The 17331-nt window shown below is 49.2% G+C and overlaps 2 protein-coding genes across 12 annotated transcripts; one reads left to right on the forward strand and one right to left on the reverse strand.

The window, feature by feature from the left end:
- The first annotated feature begins 775 nt into the window (after positions 1-775).
- On the forward strand, positions 776-13723 carry Dpm3 (dolichyl-phosphate mannosyltransferase subunit 3, regulatory). 9 transcript variants are annotated; one of them, XM_038311946.1, is made up of 8 exons: positions 776-927; positions 4198-4337; positions 6665-6823; positions 8342-8405; positions 11888-12033; positions 12121-12246; positions 13038-13251; positions 13374-13723. In XM_038311946.1, the coding sequence occupies exon 8, from the start codon at positions 13379-13381 to the stop codon at positions 13655-13657; it is 279 nt and encodes a 92-aa protein (XP_038167874.1). In that variant the 5' UTR covers positions 776-927; positions 4198-4337; positions 6665-6823; positions 8342-8405; positions 11888-12033; positions 12121-12246; positions 13038-13251; positions 13374-13378; the 3' UTR covers positions 13658-13723. The 9 variants fall into 9 exon arrangements, with proteins under 9 accessions (XP_038167874.1, XP_038167873.1, XP_038167867.1 ...); XM_038311945.1 differs by having other exon boundaries at positions 11888-12246; XM_038311939.1 differs by lacking the exon at positions 12121-12246 and having other exon boundaries at positions 11888-12056.
- A 763-nt stretch (positions 13724-14486) lies between these two features.
- On the reverse strand, positions 14487-16716 carry Slc50a1 (solute carrier family 50 member 1). 3 transcript variants are annotated; one of them, XM_038311461.2, is made up of 6 exons: positions 16604-16716; positions 16238-16315; positions 16000-16123; positions 15296-15457; positions 14927-15046; positions 14487-14851 (listed from the first exon to the last, which is right to left on the reverse strand). In XM_038311461.2, the coding sequence occupies exons 2-6, from the start codon at positions 16297-16299 to the stop codon at positions 14750-14752; spliced, it is 570 nt and encodes a 189-aa protein (XP_038167389.1). In that variant the 5' UTR covers positions 16300-16315; positions 16604-16716; the 3' UTR covers positions 14487-14749. The 3 variants fall into 3 exon arrangements, with proteins under 3 accessions (XP_038167389.1, XP_038167388.1, XP_038167387.1); XM_038311460.2 differs by having other exon boundaries at positions 14927-14942; positions 16561-16710; XM_038311459.2 differs by having other exon boundaries at positions 16561-16710.
- Positions 16717-17331: the final 615 nt, after the last annotated feature.

Here is a 17331-nt window from a genome sequence, read left to right on the forward strand (position 1 = left end):
AGTCTCATACTGATGTTGCTCTCCTCATCCATCTGCTCTACTCTAGCATGGGCCAAGTGCCTGTGTTTACACGGACCCGAGGCTAGTCTCCAGCCCTTGCCTGTTTACACGGACCTGAGGCTAATCTCCAGCCCTTGCCTCTTTACACGGATCCGAGGCTAGTCTCCAGCCCTTGCCTCTTCACTCTGCTTTTCCCCCTTTATCTTTTGTCTCAGATACTGGGAAATTCATAAGTTTTCTCAGAGTATATCGAGGAACAGCCAGACCACTAGCCTCAGCCAATCTTGATGGAAATGAAGCACGTGGCCCTCAGATCGTGTTCTGTGCTGTCATGAGAAGCAGCTCTGTCCAGTCCAGAGTGCTTGTCCTTTTAGCCACCAAGGCTCCTCTTCTGGGGTGCTGTAGACTTTAGAGAACACACATCCTGGTCACTTTTGTGTGCTCATTAGTGCTTGATAATGGAAAGTAGGTTGTTTGAATGAAAGAACTTGTCCTCCAACCCTTGTAAGAAGGACAAAATTCTATTTTTTTAGACGCACCTAAAAGTTAGGGGATAAGGTCTAGTTAAGAGGAATGAAAGTGTCAAAGGAATTCTGAGGGAGGGTTAGACGCCACCCTACCTGTCCCATAACCTGGCTCTGTCCCTGTCTACACCAAGTGCCTGCAGAGGGCGATGTGAGCTCATCTGTCCTGGACACCTAGTCAGCGCACTCCCTGCAGATTGTCCCTAAAAGGCCACTAGGGGGTGCTCTAGGTCTTTGGAAGCCAAGGGTCCAACCACCCTCCTGGGAGGGCAGAAACCTCCCTTCCTAGCCTTGGGCTGGGAGTGGGGCAGAGATTTCGGTAGAGATCTCAGTCTTCCTGAGCGTGGATTTCCAGACTCCTGGCTTACCTAGTGAGATGGCAGGCAAGTCAGAGGAATGTGAGGTGGGTCCTGGGTGTGTGGAAAGCTGGTTGGTTCTAGATCTTACTGTCAGACTTTGACTTTCTCCTTAACCCGGAGTGGGAGCAGTAGGTAGGTCGCATACAGCCCTGGGGTAAGGCTTCCTGTGTATCCAGAGGCTTCCAGAAGCCTATCTTGGGTGGAGCCAGGCAGACAGCATCACTTCTATGGCTAGGGGAGTGAGGGGAAGAGCGGGGAACAGGTGTTTTAGCAGTGCTAAGGGATCTAGCCACCTGCTACCACCCACCATGTAGGACCAGGGGCAGCATGTGCCTCAGGAATAATGACCCATCCCTCAGGAATGGGTGGATTTACAAGGCAGGTCGGCGCCAATAGCAGCTTTATACTCACCCTATCTGTGGTGTCTAGTTGTAGGCTTTGCACAGCTGACCTGCCAATTAACCCAGGCAGGGATATCACGGCCTCTAATCACCATCATTAGGTAAAGGCCCTGAGGACACGGTGGCTTCCAAGACCTGAAGGTCAAAGAGGCCAAAGAACCTGGGGCACGGGGGACTCTGCTTTACCCTGGAGGCAGTAGACCTGAGTGAGAGAGGGGCATTCCCCTGGAGGACAGAGGGAGCCAGCTGTTTCCTCCAGTTCGCTCACACGTGGCAGTGACACCCGCAGGCACCCGCCACCAACTCCGGAAACAGGAGTAAATAATACGTGGGCGGAGTCGGTGTAGCCTGGCGGGAGGCCTCTGGCTCCTGACCCGAGGTGCTCCTTGGAGTCAAAGGTGATCCCACCCTCCAAGAAGGCAGAGGGACATTGAGTCTGAGGCGAGTAGGCCGGGCTGGCCTCCCTCCCGGGACAGGCACCAGCACGAAGAGCGCCTGGCATTTAGGGCATACCAGTGGGACAGGGCGGGACCCGGGGGCGCCCAGGGCAGGCGGGAGGGCTAGTCTGCGCCAGGCCTTGGCTCCAGCCCTTTCCGCCCCTTATTGTCCTTGGTGAGAACCGGACACTGTCCTTTTCCCACTGCCCCCTGCCTCCACAGCTCTGCTCCCCAGGGCCTCTGGAAGGATGCTGGGAAACAACAGAGGGCCAGAGACCCACAGGGACAGAGGTGCTGAGAGACAGAGACGGATGGACAAGGGAAAGGGTTCGGTGAAAGGCACACAAAGTTCATTGTGAAGTCACTGGGGGCAGGCTCTGTGGGAACCCTGATAAAATGGGAAACTGGCAGCCCTGTCTTCCTTGGGGGACTCCAGCACTGTAATCTGGGCAGCCCTTGATTTGGGTTATAAATACTGCTGCCTCTTTAGCCAGCAATGGCCAGAGCCCCAAGGCAGACAGCCCAGGTACTTAACTGTTCTCTTTAGGTACATTTCTTTGCCTTTCTTCAAGGGAAATGGAAGTTTTTGGGGGTTCAAGGGCCAGAGCCAGGATCTTGCTCCCCAATCCACCCCTTCCAGGGCTTAGAGCCAGTTGGACTTTATTAAAGTTGTGCCATAAATGCTACTTGGTTGGGTTCCTGCAGAGACAGAGAAGCTCCTAGTTGGCCATAGAGTCAGGCATTCTCAATATCTATAGCAAACAGCTATAGGCCAACTACTGGTAATGGAGACTTCAAAGCTTCCCCTTGGGCTCCCAGGGACTGCCACACCCAGCTAGCCTCTTCGGCACTAGGCCTGGACAGGGTGGGAATTGTGGCCCACAGGTCTCAGCAGCTCCCTGGGATTCAGATCCTTTGCCAGTTGGAGAGAGATCCAGGTTCCTGTACCTATAGAGGTTCCAGCTGCAGCTGGAAAAACCAGGCACGTCTCTACTATACAAATTCATGGTTTTTTTTTCCTGTATGGAGTGTGTATGGTGTGCACACATGTATGAATATTCACATGTATGTGGGTAGGTGGGTGTGCACATGTATGCCTATTCACATGTATGTGGGTAGGTGGGTGTGCACATGTATGCATGTAAGGGTGGAAGCCCAACGTTGAAGTCTAGTGTCTTCCCCAGCCCCAGTCTCTCCTACCTGTTTACTGAGATAGTCTCTCACTTATCACTGAAACTAGAGGTCACAGACTCCCAAGTCAAGCTAGCCAGCTGGCCCTGGGAATCCCTTGTCCCTGTGTCCCGGGAGCTGGGACTGCAGGAGGTTACCATGCCTGCCTAGTTTTTAAATGGGTTCTAGAGATCTGAATCCTGTCCTCACATAAGCCCTTTCTCCACTGAGCCATGTCCCTAGCTCAAAATGAACAGTCTTTAGCACCGTGTTCCAATTGCACTGCTCATGCAATCGTTCAGGATTTATAGAAAGTCCCATGATAGAAACGAGGCTCCTGCTTTATCCCTTCAAGGTCTGTGGTCATGGCACACTGGAGTCATTGGGCTATTCTGTGTTTTGTATCTGTGCGAACTCAGAAACAAAGGTTGATCAGTGTTATGGCAGATCCTGTCTTTCTTTGTCGCTGGAATAACCGTGACTTTAGCTACGCTGGAAAATAACACCAGTTATTAGTTGGAGGCCCTGGAAGCAATAAAGCCTAAATCAAATGGCTTTCCTGGCCTGTGAGGTTCTCGCACCTCGAGACGTCTGGGGAAGGAAAGTAGGGGAGGTCTCAGTGCAGGAGGCAGAGGCTTCACTGTTTACTCAGGGGACCAGGAGAGCAGGATTGCTGTCCCCGATTCTATGGAGAAGAGTTGTACTCTTTGTATCTGTGGAGAGTTGCCTTGAACACTGACCTCAAGCTATTTCAAGGGATTTCTGGGGTTGGGGTGTGTGTCTATCCCTGGGTAAGGCTCTCAGCGTGAGACTAGCGGACTAGCAGGAGTGAGCATTGCAGGAGACCACCCCTTCCTGCCTGTTCCTAGGCTGTGCTTCAGGCCAATGTTAGGTCTGTAGCCAGTGTGAGACTAGAGAAAGGTCACTTCTTGATTCTGTTGTCACTGCTAATCTAATTTGTGTGAGTGAGTGTTTGCCAGTGTGTGTTTATGTACACCATGTGTGTGCCTGATGCCTGCAGAGGTCATAAGAGGACATGGGGGCCCCTGGGACTGGAGTTACAGATGGTTGTAAACCACGATATGGATGCTGGGAGCCTAACCCAGGTCCTCTGCAAGAGCAACAAGCGCTCCTTCCCCTGAGCCCTGAGTTGTGTTATGTTTTCCTGGCTCCTGCTGGGTTTTGTTGTTGTTGTTGTTGTTGTTGTGTTTTTTGAGACAATGTCTCATATATCCAAGGCTGGCCTTGAATTCCTTATGTTGCTAACAATGATCAAGTTCTGATCCTCCTACCTGCATCTCTCCAGTGCTAGGATTGCATGTGGACCACTGTGCCCATGGATGTAGAACCAGGATCTCATGCGTGGTGGCAAGTACCCCTAGCACCAAGAGCTACATCTTGAATCAGACAACTCTGAGATGTAGTTTGAGCTCTGACGCTGAACAGGTGAGTGACTTCCCCACGTTTTTGACTCCTTGACTGTAAAATGAGGCTAATCATAGCTACCTGGATTATAGTGTTAAAGATTCGAATTAAATCCTGTGGGAAGCTTTGTAGCTGAGAAATGTTTGTTTCTCAGATGATGACAACAGCTGTTTCGGTGGGGGTTAGCAAGGTCTCACACGATAGACAAGCTCTTCTCAGTGGAGTTACAGACCCATCAGGAATATATTTTAAATGAGATTAACTTATCTTTAAAAAAAAAGGGGGGGCTGGAGAGATGACTCAGAGGTTAAGAGCATTGCCTGCTCTTCCAGAGGTCCTGAGTTCAATTCCCAGCAACCACATGGTGGCTCACAACCATCTGTAATGGGGTCTGGTGCCCTCTTCTGGCCTCCAGGCAAACACACAGAATATTGTATACATAATAAATTAATAAATAAATATTTAAAAATTATTTTAAAAGGGGGGGGTACTAGAGAGACAGCTCAGTGTCTCAAGTGCTTGCACTCAGGGTTCAGGCCCTTAGAACCCACAAAAAATGCCAGGTGGGTGTGGTAGCCTATCTGTGATTTCAGTCTTAGTATGTGGGGTCGGGGATCCCCAGAGCAAACTGGAGAGCAAGATCACTAGCCACGTAGTGAATTCTGGGCTCGAATGAGCAATGCTGCCTCAAAGAAGGTGGAAGAGCGGTAGAGGATTCCTGGAATCACTATCTACACACACACACACACACACACACACACACACATACATTTACACACGAACACATCCATGCACACAGACACACATGAAAATGAAAAAAGGAAAAAAAATAGAGGAGGCCTGGGTGTACCTCAGTGCTAGAACACAACCTAGCATGCAAGAGATCCTGGGTTGAACCCCAGCCTGAAAAACATGGGACTGGTAGGATTTTGAGTAACAGTTGCTATTATGTTGTGGAGAAGCTTCGTCAGTTTGTTAGGACAAAAGATGGGCCTTTCTCAGCATGAGGGGACAAGCAGCGCACACCCTTCACACTGCACTGAAATCATGGTCTCCTGGTCTCCAGCCTGCTGGCCCACCTTCAGGCTTTGGACTTGGCTGCTTCCACAATTGCTGACCAATTCTTTAGAATCAGTCTATCAGTCCCTTTCTCTCTGTCACTGGTTCTCTTTTGTGGGAGAACCCTGACTCATACACTGTTTTCACAAAAGGAAGGAAAGGCTAAAGTAATCTGCTCACGGCTACACAATCTCGGGACTGGCAGGGTAGCTGTCAATGCTCACACTCTCTGTTCCCATGCCCAGGGCTCCCCGCCCCCAGTTTAAACAATTAAAAAAAAATTAAATTACATTTATTTATTTTAAATGCATTTATTTTTATCTTATGTGCTTTGGTGTTTTACCTGCATGTGTATTTGTGTGAGAGTATCAGATCTTGGAGTTACAGACAGTTGTGAGCTGTCATGTGGGTGTTGGAATTGAAGCTGGGTTCTCTAGAAGAACAGCATGTCTCTTAACCATTGAGCCATCTCTCCACAGAGATCCGCCTCCCTCTGCCTCCCGAGTGCTGGGATTAAAGGAATGTGCCACCACTGCCTAGTCAGTAAAATGCATTTTTAAATTACATTTGTTTGTGTGTGCTATGGCATGCCTGTGGAGAAGAGAGGGACTAACTGGGAGTTGGTTCTCTCTTTCCACTATGTGGGTCCCAGGGACAGCATTCAGGTCACCAGGCTTGGGGCCAAGCACCTTTATGTACTGAGCCATCTCACCAGCCCTTTTCCCCGCTTCCCTGAGATAGAGTCTTACTACCTAGTACTAGGTGGCCTGATGCTTGCTGTCTAGCCCAGGATGGTCTCAATCGTGTGGCAATCCCTTGTCCTTGGCCTTCTATGGGATGGATGTATACCAGCTCATCGGGCTTCCCACTACTTGATATAGCAAATATTTATTTGCTTGTCTCTGTCCTAGGACCATCCACTGCATGGAATCCAAATCCCCCACACTATCTGAGACTCTCCTTCCCTAGACCTTTATCTGTTTCTTAGTCAATAGAACCCATCCTTAGGGGAGATGTCACATGTACTTTATAGCTTGGTGACCTCTGTATGACAGAGACCACACCAGATCCTGGGCCCTTAAGCTATAGACCTATCTCTATGGAAGAGGTCACATGTACATTTCAAACAAATTTTGTTGTAATCATGTACACACGGGATTGGGATAATTGTTACTAGGGATTTTTTCTCAGAATTACTGTACTTAGCTGCATCTAAATAAACTGCCCGGGTCAGGCTTTAAGAGTCTAACGAAGTCTGCTGAACCTGATTTCCTTCTTGCCTTCCCCAGATCTGCTTGTGGTACGTGCAGAGACCCACACAGGTCGATCAAGGCAGCTCCCAACTGCACACCTTGGCGCACTGGGCTTTGCTGACACTCAGCTTCTGCCTTCAGTCAGCTTGAAAACACTGAACTCAGACGAGGCAGATGCCTCTGCCAATGGCCCAGGTCTGTCTCTGGCTCCTTCCTCCCTCCTGTCATCTTTTCCTGTCTGGGTGCTTTAGGTTAAGTTCCCCAGAACCCCTGATTCACCTGAGCTCTTTCCCCAATCAGTACTACATCTTTGATCTGTCATTTCCCCATGGAACCTGGCTGTAATCTTCCCAGTGTGTGTTTTTGTTGATTATATGTATGACTGACTGTACAGTTGTCCCTAGGAAACTGTAGGTGTCCCAGGGCAGGCACGGATACAATCTGACTATCTGGAGCCCTCCTGAAGGACTTAGTAATCTCTGTGGCACCTGTGGGTGCCTGGATGCAGGTCACAGGGTGAACCACTGACTAAGTCTTCGCCTCCAACATAAACACACTCCCTGCCTCCCCTCCAGCTCCTAAGGTCATCCTGAGGGCCTTATGCATGCTAGGCAAGCTCTCTATGACTGGGTTATATACCCAAGCCTCAAATACAAATACTTTTTGAAAGATTTATTTATTTTTATGTCTGTCCTTTGCATGTCTGTATGTGTGTGCACTTTGCGTGTGTCTAGTGCCTGCACAGGACAAGGGAGAGCATCGGGGTTGTGAGCCACCATGCAGGTAGTGGCTTCTGCAAGAGCAGTAAGGACTCGTGACCACTGAGCCATCGCTCCAGCTCCATGAATACGTTAAAACAAATGTTTTAAAAACTGTTTTTATTAAGCCGGGTGTAGTAACACACAGTTTTAATCCTAGCACTCAGGAGTCAAAGGCAGGAAAACCTGCATGAGTTTGAGGGCCATCCTGGTCTACATGGAGAGCTCCAAGAGAGCCAGGACTCTAGAGAGAGACTCTGTTTCAAAAAACAAGTAAAAATAAAAAAGATTTATTTTTATGATGTGTGGGCTGTACACAGGCATCTGAGCTCAGAACAGGGCTGTGCATCCTGTGGGCTATAGTTTTAAGTAATTGTGATCTGGCCAACGTAAGTGCTGGGAACTGAACCCAGGTCCTTTATAAGGGCAGTCTTGTGCTCGTAACCATTGAGCCATCTCTCCAGCCCCTAACACAACACAGACACTTTTCAGGGGGTTTTAATCACCTGATCCCAGCCAGTTTTTCAAGCTTGTCTCCTGCTATTTCCACCCCATAAAGCATTCTTTGTCCTGGAGACAGCCGCGAGAATTACTCGACATGAACTGTCACACCTCCGTGTGTGTGAAGGCTGTCCCGTGGCTTTGTACACTCTTCCACGGTCCAGTCGCGTTCCTCCATGAAGTCCTCCTCCTCTGTCTTCCGGTTAGGAGTGTACATTCCTCCTCCTTCATTGACTGCAATAAGGAGCCCTTCGGCTTAGAATGCTTCCTTCTAAACCCAAGCTAGACGGGTAGACAGTGCTCACAGCCCCGCGCTTAGCCGTGTGCAGAAGGAACTGCCCTCAACCAGTTCTGAATGACGACAGGGGAGGGTAGCGCGGGTTCACGGTGAGGCTTGAGCAGGTGTCAGCCTTTCTTAATGTGTATTCATGTTTTGTCTGATGTATGTCTGCAGACTGTGGCCATGCCTCGAAGGCCAGAAGGTGTTGTGTGCCATGGAACTGGAGTTACTGATGGTTGTAAGTCACCATGTGAGCGTTGGGAATTGAATTCAAATCCTCTGGAAGAACAGTCTTTTAGCCACTGAGCCATCTCTCCAGCCTCCACATAAGATTTTTTTTTTTTTTTTTGTCTTAGGAGACAGGGTTTTTCTGTGTCTCTCTATCTGTCCTGGAACTCACTCTGTAGACCAGGATGACCTTGAACTCACAGAGATCTGCCTGCTTTTGCTTCCCTGAGTGCTGGGATTAAAGGTGTGTGCCACCACTGCCCGGCTTGGGTACCACTTTAAAAAAAATGTGCCAGGTGGTGGTGACGCAGGCCTTTAATACCAGCACTTGGGAGGCAGAGGCAGGCAGATCTCTGTGAGTTTGAGGCCAGCCTGGTCTACAGAGCGAGTTCCAGGACAGCCAGGACTGTTTCACAGAGAAACCCTGTTTCAAACAACTAAAAAAAAAATTGTTTATTTTTTGGACAAGGCCTCCAAGCTTGCCTCAGACAGTCAGCGGTACAGGCCAACCTTGACTTCAGGGCACTCCTCTGGCTTCAGTTCCCAAATGCTGAGGGTCAAGCATTTAAGTATTGACTTAAAAATGTATTAGATTTTTTGTTTGTTTTGTTTTGTTTGTTTGAGACAGGGTTTCTCTGCACAACAGAGAAATAACTTACCTAATTTGTATATAGGTTGCCAATTTCCTGATAACAACACCAGTGCCAGTCCCTGTTTGACAAGACTTCTGCTGCCCCACTCCTGCCCAGTCAGGAGTTTAAGCCCCATCTGAAACCTCATCTTTACTCCTTCAAAGCCCTGCCGAGCTGAGCTCTCCCTGACCCAACCGCTGTGCTGTGATGGAGCGCCCAGGCTGGAGCCTGCCATAAACGCTCTTGGCTTCTGCATACTAAGTCAGAATCCTGGTGGTCTCTGGGGGGCTCGTGACATGGGCATAGCAATATCTTATACCAAGATACCTAATACATGGCCTGGAAAGACAGCTCAGCAGGTATGAGCACTTGCTGCTCTTCCAAAGGCTCTAAGCTGAGTTCTGTTCCCAGGTCTGGAAGTTTCACAACCTCCCGTCAGTCAGTTCCAGGGGATTCCATATCTTCCTCTGGCCAAAGAGAGCACCTGAATATTATATGTGGCATAGATAGACACAAATAAAAATAAAATCTTTAAAAAGAAGTATCCTTTAAAAAATATTTGCTACAGTAACCTTTCTTTTTTAGATTTATTTATTATATATACAGTGTTCTGCCTGCATGTATGCCTGCAGGCCAGAAGAGGGCACCAAATCTCATTATGGATGGTTGTGAGCCACCATATTGAACCCAGGACCTTTAGAAGAGCAGTCTTAACCTCTGAGCCATCTCTCTCCAGCCCCCAAAGAAGTATCTTTTTAAAGGCAGCCACGCATGCCCTTATTCCCAGCACTTGGGAGGCAGATGCAGATGAATCTCTGAGTTTGAGGCCACCCTGGTACTGGAAGTTAGTACTTGTTTATTTCAATTCTGATTGGTCCTCCACAGGGTACAGTCTGTGGCTTTTCCTGATCATTGTAAGGGTGAGGCCAGTCCCAGCATTGTTAGTCTGCAGCCTGTCATGGCTGCAGTAATGTTAGGCCAAGTTAATATGAGGTTGAAATCTAACTTAATCTTCTTTTTAAATAGTAAACTCGTTTTGGTGCTGGGGAGTGAACCCAGGGCCTGTCACACTCTGCTTCCATGGTTCCCCCAACAAACTATCTTCTTAGCCAAATTCTAGCTCTACCGTGACAGACAAATTGGGATGCTGTTCAATTTCTTCCCCCTTTCTATTTTTTAAATCCATTTATTTATTATGTATACAGTGTTCTGTCTGCATGTATCCCTGCAGACCAGAAGAGTGCACCAGACCCTATTACAGATGGTTGTGAGCCACCATGTAGGTGCTGGGAATTGAACTCAGGACCTCTGGAAGGGCAAGCAGTGCTCTTAACCTCTGAGCCATCTCTCCAGCCCCCTCTTCCCCTTTTTAAAGAATTATTTTTAGCCAGGAGGTGGTGGCGCACACCTTTAATCTCAGCACTCGGGAGGCAGAGGCAGATGGATCTCTGTGAGTTCAAGGCCAGCCTGGTCTACAAGAGCTAGCTAGCTCCAGGACAGGCTCCAAAGCTACGGAGAAACCCTGACCTGAAAAATCAAAAAAGAAAAGAAAAAGAAAAGATTTATTTTTATTTTATGGTTACTAGTAGTGTTTTGCTTATAGGTTGGTCTAGGCACCACCTGCCTCCTGCCTGCAAGTGCCTTCAGAAACCTGAAGGGTACATGAACCTCTGGAACTGGAGTTACAGAGAGTTTTAACCACCATGTGAGCACCGGGAACAGAACCCTCCCTGGTCCTCTACAAGAGCATGCATGCTCTTAACCACGAGCTGCTTCTCCAGCTCTCTCTTCCCCTCCCCTCCCCTCCCTTTCCCTCCCCTCTCCTCTCCTCTTCTTTCTCTTTCTCTTTTGCCTGTCTTAGGCTGGCCTAACACTCCTTTGTACCTAGGACTGAACAGTTGTGTTAAACTCAGGAATGCAAACACACACATACACATGTAACAACAATTAAAGAAAAAGAGGCTGGGGCTCGAGAGATGGCTCACAGGTTAAGATCATCCACTGCTCTTGTAGAGGACCTGTGTTCAATTACTGTCACCCACATGTTTTGCTCATAAACATCGGTAACTCCAAGTCAAAAGGATCTGATACCCTCTTCTTACCTCCTTGGGTATCACACATACACACCATGCAAACACACAGAAAAATACACAAGGTGTAGAAGTACATACCGGCACAACATGGATACACATAGAATATAAGTCTAAAAGAATTAAAGACAGGCCATGCATTTGAAAGAGAGCAATGGAGCGGTTGAGGAGGGAAATGGAGGGGGAAGTGGTATTATTATACTCTCAAAATTTTAAAAACTTAGCTGGGTGGTGGTGGCGCACGCCTTTAACCCCAGCACTTGGGAGGCAGAAGCTGGCAGATCTCTGTGAGTTTGAGGCCAGCCTGGTCTACAGAGCGAGCTCCAGGACAGCCAAGCCTACACAGTGAGCCTCCATCTTAGAAAACAAAAACAAACAAAAAGTTTTGAGGCTGAATCAGGAATTTGTGCCAAAACTGTCACTCTGTAAAATTTGTTTTGTTAATCAAATTCAAGGACACAGGGCTAAGACTCTCCCCTTTCTAAAGTGATAGACAGAAACTCCAACTTCGCTATTTGAAATCAGTCGATGGAAACGGCACATCCTACTCTTCTTGCCTGGTCGTCTGAGTAACGTTGGTTACTTTCTTTCTCGCTTTCTTTCTTTTTTTTAAATAGTAATTGCAGATAAACAGCGAAGACTTTGAGAAAGTCAGTTTTTTTTTTCTTGTAGACATATTTTCCATTGGGCTGCCAGCTCACAAAAATGATATGGAGACTTATAATTTTTTTAAAAAATATATTTGATACGCATTGGTGCTTTACTTACAGGTATGTTTGTGTGAGGGTGCCAGATCCCGTGGAACTGGAATTACAGACAGCTGTGAGCTGCCACGTGGTCCTCTGGAAGAATAGCCAGTGCTCTTAACTGCTGAGCTAGCGCCCCAGTCCTATGGATCCCTCTTTGACATACCAAGGTAGTCTGGATTTCCACATCCAGGTAAAAAACACTTTGAACAGTGGCTCTTTGAGCATCACAGTCTGACTTTATCTTCCCTTTCTAGTTCCCAAGTGGACCTTCAGTCCTCTCAGGCCAGAGTTTCTCTTTTAAATCAGGATCTTCCTTGTGTAGCTCCCATTGGCCTTGAATTTGGAATAATCCTCCTGTCTCCTGAGTCTTGGTGTTTTAGGTATGTGCCATCTTTTCCTGGCTTAGTCCAGGACTTCTTGACCCGCCCCCCAACTCTTCTGCTTACCTTGAACCCTACAGAATTGCTTCAGGCTGGGTTTGGTGATTTGTAATCCTAGCACTTGGAAAGCAGACACAGGAGTATCAAGAGTTCAGGGTCCTCAGCTAGGCCATGCTCTAGGCCAGCCTGGAGTCATTAGCCTCTGTCTTAAAGCAAAACAAAACCCAGTCTGGAAAAATGGCTCAGTAGTTCAGTTCACCTAGGATCTGAGCACCGATGTCACCCAGCTCACAACTGCCTCTAACTCCAGCTCAGGGGATGCGATAGGCTCACCTGGCCTCCGCAGGCACCCGAAAGTATATAGCATGTGCTTACACAGACACACATATGCACACGTAAAGACGTTAAACCGAAACAAACCAAAGATCAAACAAAACCCCCTCTTGTTTGTTTTAAATTGGAATTCTAAAGGCAACTCTTTATCTTATCCTGCATTGATCCTTTCTTCTTTTGTTGGGTTCCTCTGGAATCACAGGTATGTGCCATTCCGAACACGACTGTTTCTTTCAGATAGGGTCTCTAATTGTTCAAAGTCATCCTAAATACTTAGTAAAATCCTGTTTCAAAATAAAAAGGGCTCAGTGGAAGAGTACTTGCCCAGCAAGCGTAAGACAGTACGTTGATCTTCAGTGTTTGGTGGGAGTGTTGGAAGAATGATTTAATAATTAAATGAGTGGGGTCTCTGCGCTGGAGAACTGAAACATTTGGCCTATCCTCAAACTTTCCACTAGTCCCAGTCAGTCCAGATCTGGGTGCCCACGAAAAGCAGCGCAAAAACTTCTCTGGACTTATTCTGCAATTTCCGAAAGAGCGCTCTGTTACCTTCCCGGAAGTTCCCCAGGCGCTGTCCTGAGAACTACAGTTCCCAGAAGGCAGTGCGGAGGAAAAGCAGTAGTAGAAGAGAACTTCCGGACGCTGATGCGGACCTTAACGCGACGCCCAGAGGTACGCTTAGGTGGCGGGCTGAGTGGAAAAGTGGAAGAGGGTGGCAGTGAATGGGAATGCTTGTCAGATGCAGAGCGGGCAATGGTAGAAAGGATTCTCAACCTAGATTCTTCTCCTTGCAGCGACCATGACGAAGTTAGCCCAGTGGCTTTGGGGACTGGCGCTCCTGGGTTCTGCCTGGGCTGTCCTGACCATGGGAGCTCTGGGCCTGGAGCTGCCTTTCCCTTGCCAGGAAGTCCTGTGGCCACTGCCTGCCTACCTGCTGGTGTCCGCTGGCTGCTATGCCCTGGGCACTGTGGGCTATCGCGTGGCCACCTTTCACGACTGCGAGGACGCCGCCCGAGAGCTGCAGAGCCAGATCCTGGAGGCCCGAGCGGATTTAGCCCGCAGGGGACTACGCTTCTGACACCGTCACCCATTCCATCCGGACATCCTTCCTCGTTCCCCATTAAAGTGCAGTTTTTAGTTTCTAGCCTTGTGTATCTTGTGTATTGGGGATTAGGTATTGGGGTTCTATCTATCAGAAGTCAAGAAGCAGAGGCAGGAGAGCCACCTTCTCAGGCTTTAGCTTTGTATTTTGGTGGTGTTCTGTCCCCTTCTCAGACCTTTCTCTTTTCTTTTTGAAATAGGGTCTCATGTATCCACGTATGGCTGAGGATGCCTTCCTCTACCTCTACCTGACATCCCTAATTACAGGCAGAGGTTTCATGACTAGATTATGTTTGGGGATTGAACCTGCTGGGCTTCAAACATGTAAGCCCTCAACTGAACTACATCCTCAAAGCTGTTTTGTTTATCTGTTTAGATGGCTTTACTAAGTAGCCCAACTTGGCCTACAACTTGTGTTGCTCAGACTGCCCTCAACCTTGCAGTCCTGACTCAACCTCTTTGTTTTGTTCGAGACAAGAGTTTCTCTGTGTAGCCCTGGCTGCCCCAAAACTCTGTAGACCAGGCTAGCCTCAAAATGAGAGATCTGCCTCTCTCCACCTCCTGAGTGCTGGGACCACCAGGCTCTGCCTCAACCCTTTTAAGTGCTGGGATTATAGGCTTCCCACATACAGCTGTATGTATATCCAGTTTCCTTTTTTTATATAACCTCCAAGTTTTTGCTTTTTCCTTTTTAAACGGCCTTCCAGGTCTTTGTGACTTCTAGCTCTGTCAGAGGTCAGTCACAGACTCACCTTGTATCAAGTCAGGAAGGCTGAGAATCATGAAGAAAGCACAAACCCTGCAGGCAGGGATGGGGAACAGTTTATTTTAAGGCACAGTCTAAAGATACCACCTCAGCCTCCAAAATGAGAAAATATAATCTCTTAAAAAATGTGATTTCATCCCATAGGTCCCATCCAATCTACGTAAAAGTCTTTCTTTGATCCCTCTAGTTTCAAAATCAACTTTTTTTCTCACAACCCATTGTATCCGTGGAATTTGGTCAGGAGGACCAGCAGAAACAGGAGCTCTTTTTGGTATCAAGTGAGCCCTACGGTGGTGCCTGTGGTCAGGTCTGCAGAAGGCGGTATTTCCTGTCGTGCTCTGGGGGATACTTGCAGAAAAGCCCAAGGCGGATCAGGCTGGTAAGGACTCCGGGAAGGTTGGGCACCTGCAATCACAGAGCTGCCATGAAGACAGGAACTGTTTGCTTGTAGACTCCTTGTCCCATCTGGGATCTTCTTACCGTGATGTATGGGTCTCTGAGGCGAAATCCGTAGATGGACCAGGAGGTGGAGGAGAGGAGGGTGGCAATGGTGAGTGAGAAGGAGAGACGCTGGGTTGATTTAGTCTGAATGATCTTAGCCTAGGGCAGAAATACTCCTGGTTCAGGTCCACATTACCATTCCTGAACCCGTGCCTAGGAATTTCCGTGGAAAAAAAGACCCAAATCCCTCTGCTTTTTCACCCAGCCCTCTCCTGCACCCTGCTCACCCACCTCTATGCTCTGGCCTCCTTCCAGGAGCTGGATCTTTCCCTCCCCTTAGAATACTAGCCAGTCTCTGGCTAAGGTAGCCAAGCCCTTCTCTCCCCACCTCTTGGCCACCGCACTCACCAAATCAGCCAGTGGCGAGAGGTACATGCTGATAGTAAAGATACTGCAGAAGAGGCCTAACTGCCGAAGCCGGGCCTCCAGGTCTGGCACCAGAAGCCAAAAGTAGCCGTAGCCCAGGAGAAGGAGCCCCAGCAGGGCCGCAGTCTGCAGGAGCACAGTGTGCTGCGGGGGGAGAAGCAGCTTACTTGGGCTGCACTAGAACATGATTTCTGTGGTGGGATTGCTTCGTCCTGTCTTGGTCCATGTTCTATGGGGAAGTCAGCTTTCACCCCAGCTTTGAAGGAAATCTCACCCACACAGCACTGGAGGTCTCCAGGGAAGGGAAAGTTGATCTTTTTTTCTCTCTCCCCTTTTCATGTGAGCCTCATGTATACAGTAGGAGACAAGCGAATGTTTCTGTGATTGAGTGGGAAAGCAGAGCTAATGGCCATTCTTAGCCCCTGGCCCAGGCTCTAGTTCTAAGGGACCAGAGACAGTATAGTCCCCTCTCCCCAGCACTGACACCACCGGGTTAGGGAAGCCACCAGCCTTGTGAGCAAGAGGAGGGTGGGTAGCTGTGAGTGCATTTTGTAGGCTTCCTGGGAAGGAGAACCAGAAGGGCCTTCTAAGAAAAGGAAGTAATGCCACCCTACTAGGCTTCCAGGAAACTGTCTGCTAGCACGGCGTGGCATGGGGCAGAGGTGGGTGCGAGGGTGGGCCTCTACCTTCTGAGGACTGTAGTGCAGATATGCCAGGATATAAAGAGTCTGAAGCACAGCACCCACGGTATTGACGATGATGAGGGTCCCATCTCCTTTCAAGACGCCATAACTCAGCCAGCCCAGGTTGCTGTGAGGGGAGGGATTATGGTCCAAGGGGCTGAGTGTGTGTGTGTGGGGGGGGTCCCCAGGGACCTCTTGCGCCTCCCTCAGCCTTTCCCATCACAGCCAACAATATTCTCACTTGACATCCGTGGTGAGAAAAGGCAGGAACTGGATGCTGTCCACGCTCCGTGTCCTCTGCATGTGCCTGAGGTCCGAGCTGGAAGGGGACCCAAAGGGAATTGTTAAGAATGGGTCCTCGGTGCTTGTCATCCACCCTGAACAAGCAGATCTCCTCCCTCAGGCTGAAGGGCCAGCCTCGCCCTAACGCCCGAGATCATCCAGCCCTATGCCACTTTCATTCTGGGTTCCAGACACAGCCAGTAACTGTAGCCCCGTCTCTTGACCACTTTCCTCTCCTGGTATCCTGGTCCTATCTCCAGCCCAATCCACTCGCGCTCTCACAGGCCAGTGGAGAACATGCCCAGGGTGAATAGCACGCAGGCACCGGAAAGGAACGAATCTGCCACGCCGCCCGCCTCCATCCCACCGGAGTCGGTTCCCTTGCCCAACGCTGTGCACTAGCTGTTCAGGTCCAGAGCAGGCGACTGCGAAGCCCCGCCCTCCCGCGGACCGGCGCCGGAACCCGCCCTCGCCAGAACGGCACCGGAACTGGGGCCTCTGCCACACCAGCGTTGCACGCTGGAGGGCTGGATTGGTTCCTGAGCTTCCCCTTCGGATGGCGCTTAATGGTTTTAGTAGGGACCCGAATTTGTCCCCGACCGGGCCCCTCCTCACACTGCTCACTCCTTGATGACCACCAGCCTCAATGTCTGTGTTCCCACGTGACCTTGTATGCTAGAAGGCAAACACCAGATTTAGTCTCACCCAGTCTTCAGCGCGCCTCCTATTAAGTGCTCCAAATCAGAACCTTGGTTACTCAGCTTTAGGAAGTTTTTCCTGGAGGTTATTGAAATCCTTTTAGCCTGTCCCCTAAATAGCAGGAATTGCCAGGAGTTGCCATCTTTCTTCAGATGCTCTTCCTATCCATGGACAACCCTACCCGGCCCCCTGTTCAACATACTCGCTACTGGGAACTTTCCCTCCCATCCGCCCACGCGGCTCTGCTGGTGGGGCTGCGCACAGGCTTCAGCTGGCAGCTAGCTCCTGACTCACCCAGACAGCGTGAGTACCTGTATGGTAGCCAAAGCCCTGCGCTTGAGGCTGAGGGGAGTG

Source organism: Arvicola amphibius, chromosome 14, assembly GCF_903992535.2.
Source record: "Arvicola amphibius chromosome 14, mArvAmp1.2, whole genome shotgun sequence".
In the NCBI taxonomy this organism is placed as follows: Eukaryota; Metazoa; Chordata; class Mammalia; order Rodentia; family Cricetidae; genus Arvicola; species Arvicola amphibius.

Bases quoted from the DNA above. Each gene is read 5' to 3' on its own strand.
- Dpm3 (XM_038311938.1), top strand. The intron at 4,338-13,037 runs GTGAGTGACTTC...ACTTTCCACTAG, and splicing joins TGAGCTCTGACGCTGAACAG to TCCCAGTCAGTCCAGATCTG. The intron at 13,252-13,373 runs GTACGCTTAGGT...TTCTCCTTGCAG, and splicing joins CCTTAACGCGACGCCCAGAG to CGACCATGACGAAGTTAGCC.
- Slc50a1 (XM_038311459.2), bottom strand. From the start codon at position 16,640: ATGGAGGCGGGCGGCGTGGCAGATTCGTTCCTTTCCGGTGCCTGCGTG. The intron at 16,316-16,560 runs GTGAGAGCGCGA...GTCCCCTTCCAG, and splicing joins GGCATGTTCTCCACTGGCCT to CTCGGACCTCAGGCACATGC. The intron at 16,124-16,237 runs GTGAGAATATTG...CTCCCCTCACAG, and splicing joins TTTCTCACCACGGATGTCAA to CAACCTGGGCTGGCTGAGTT.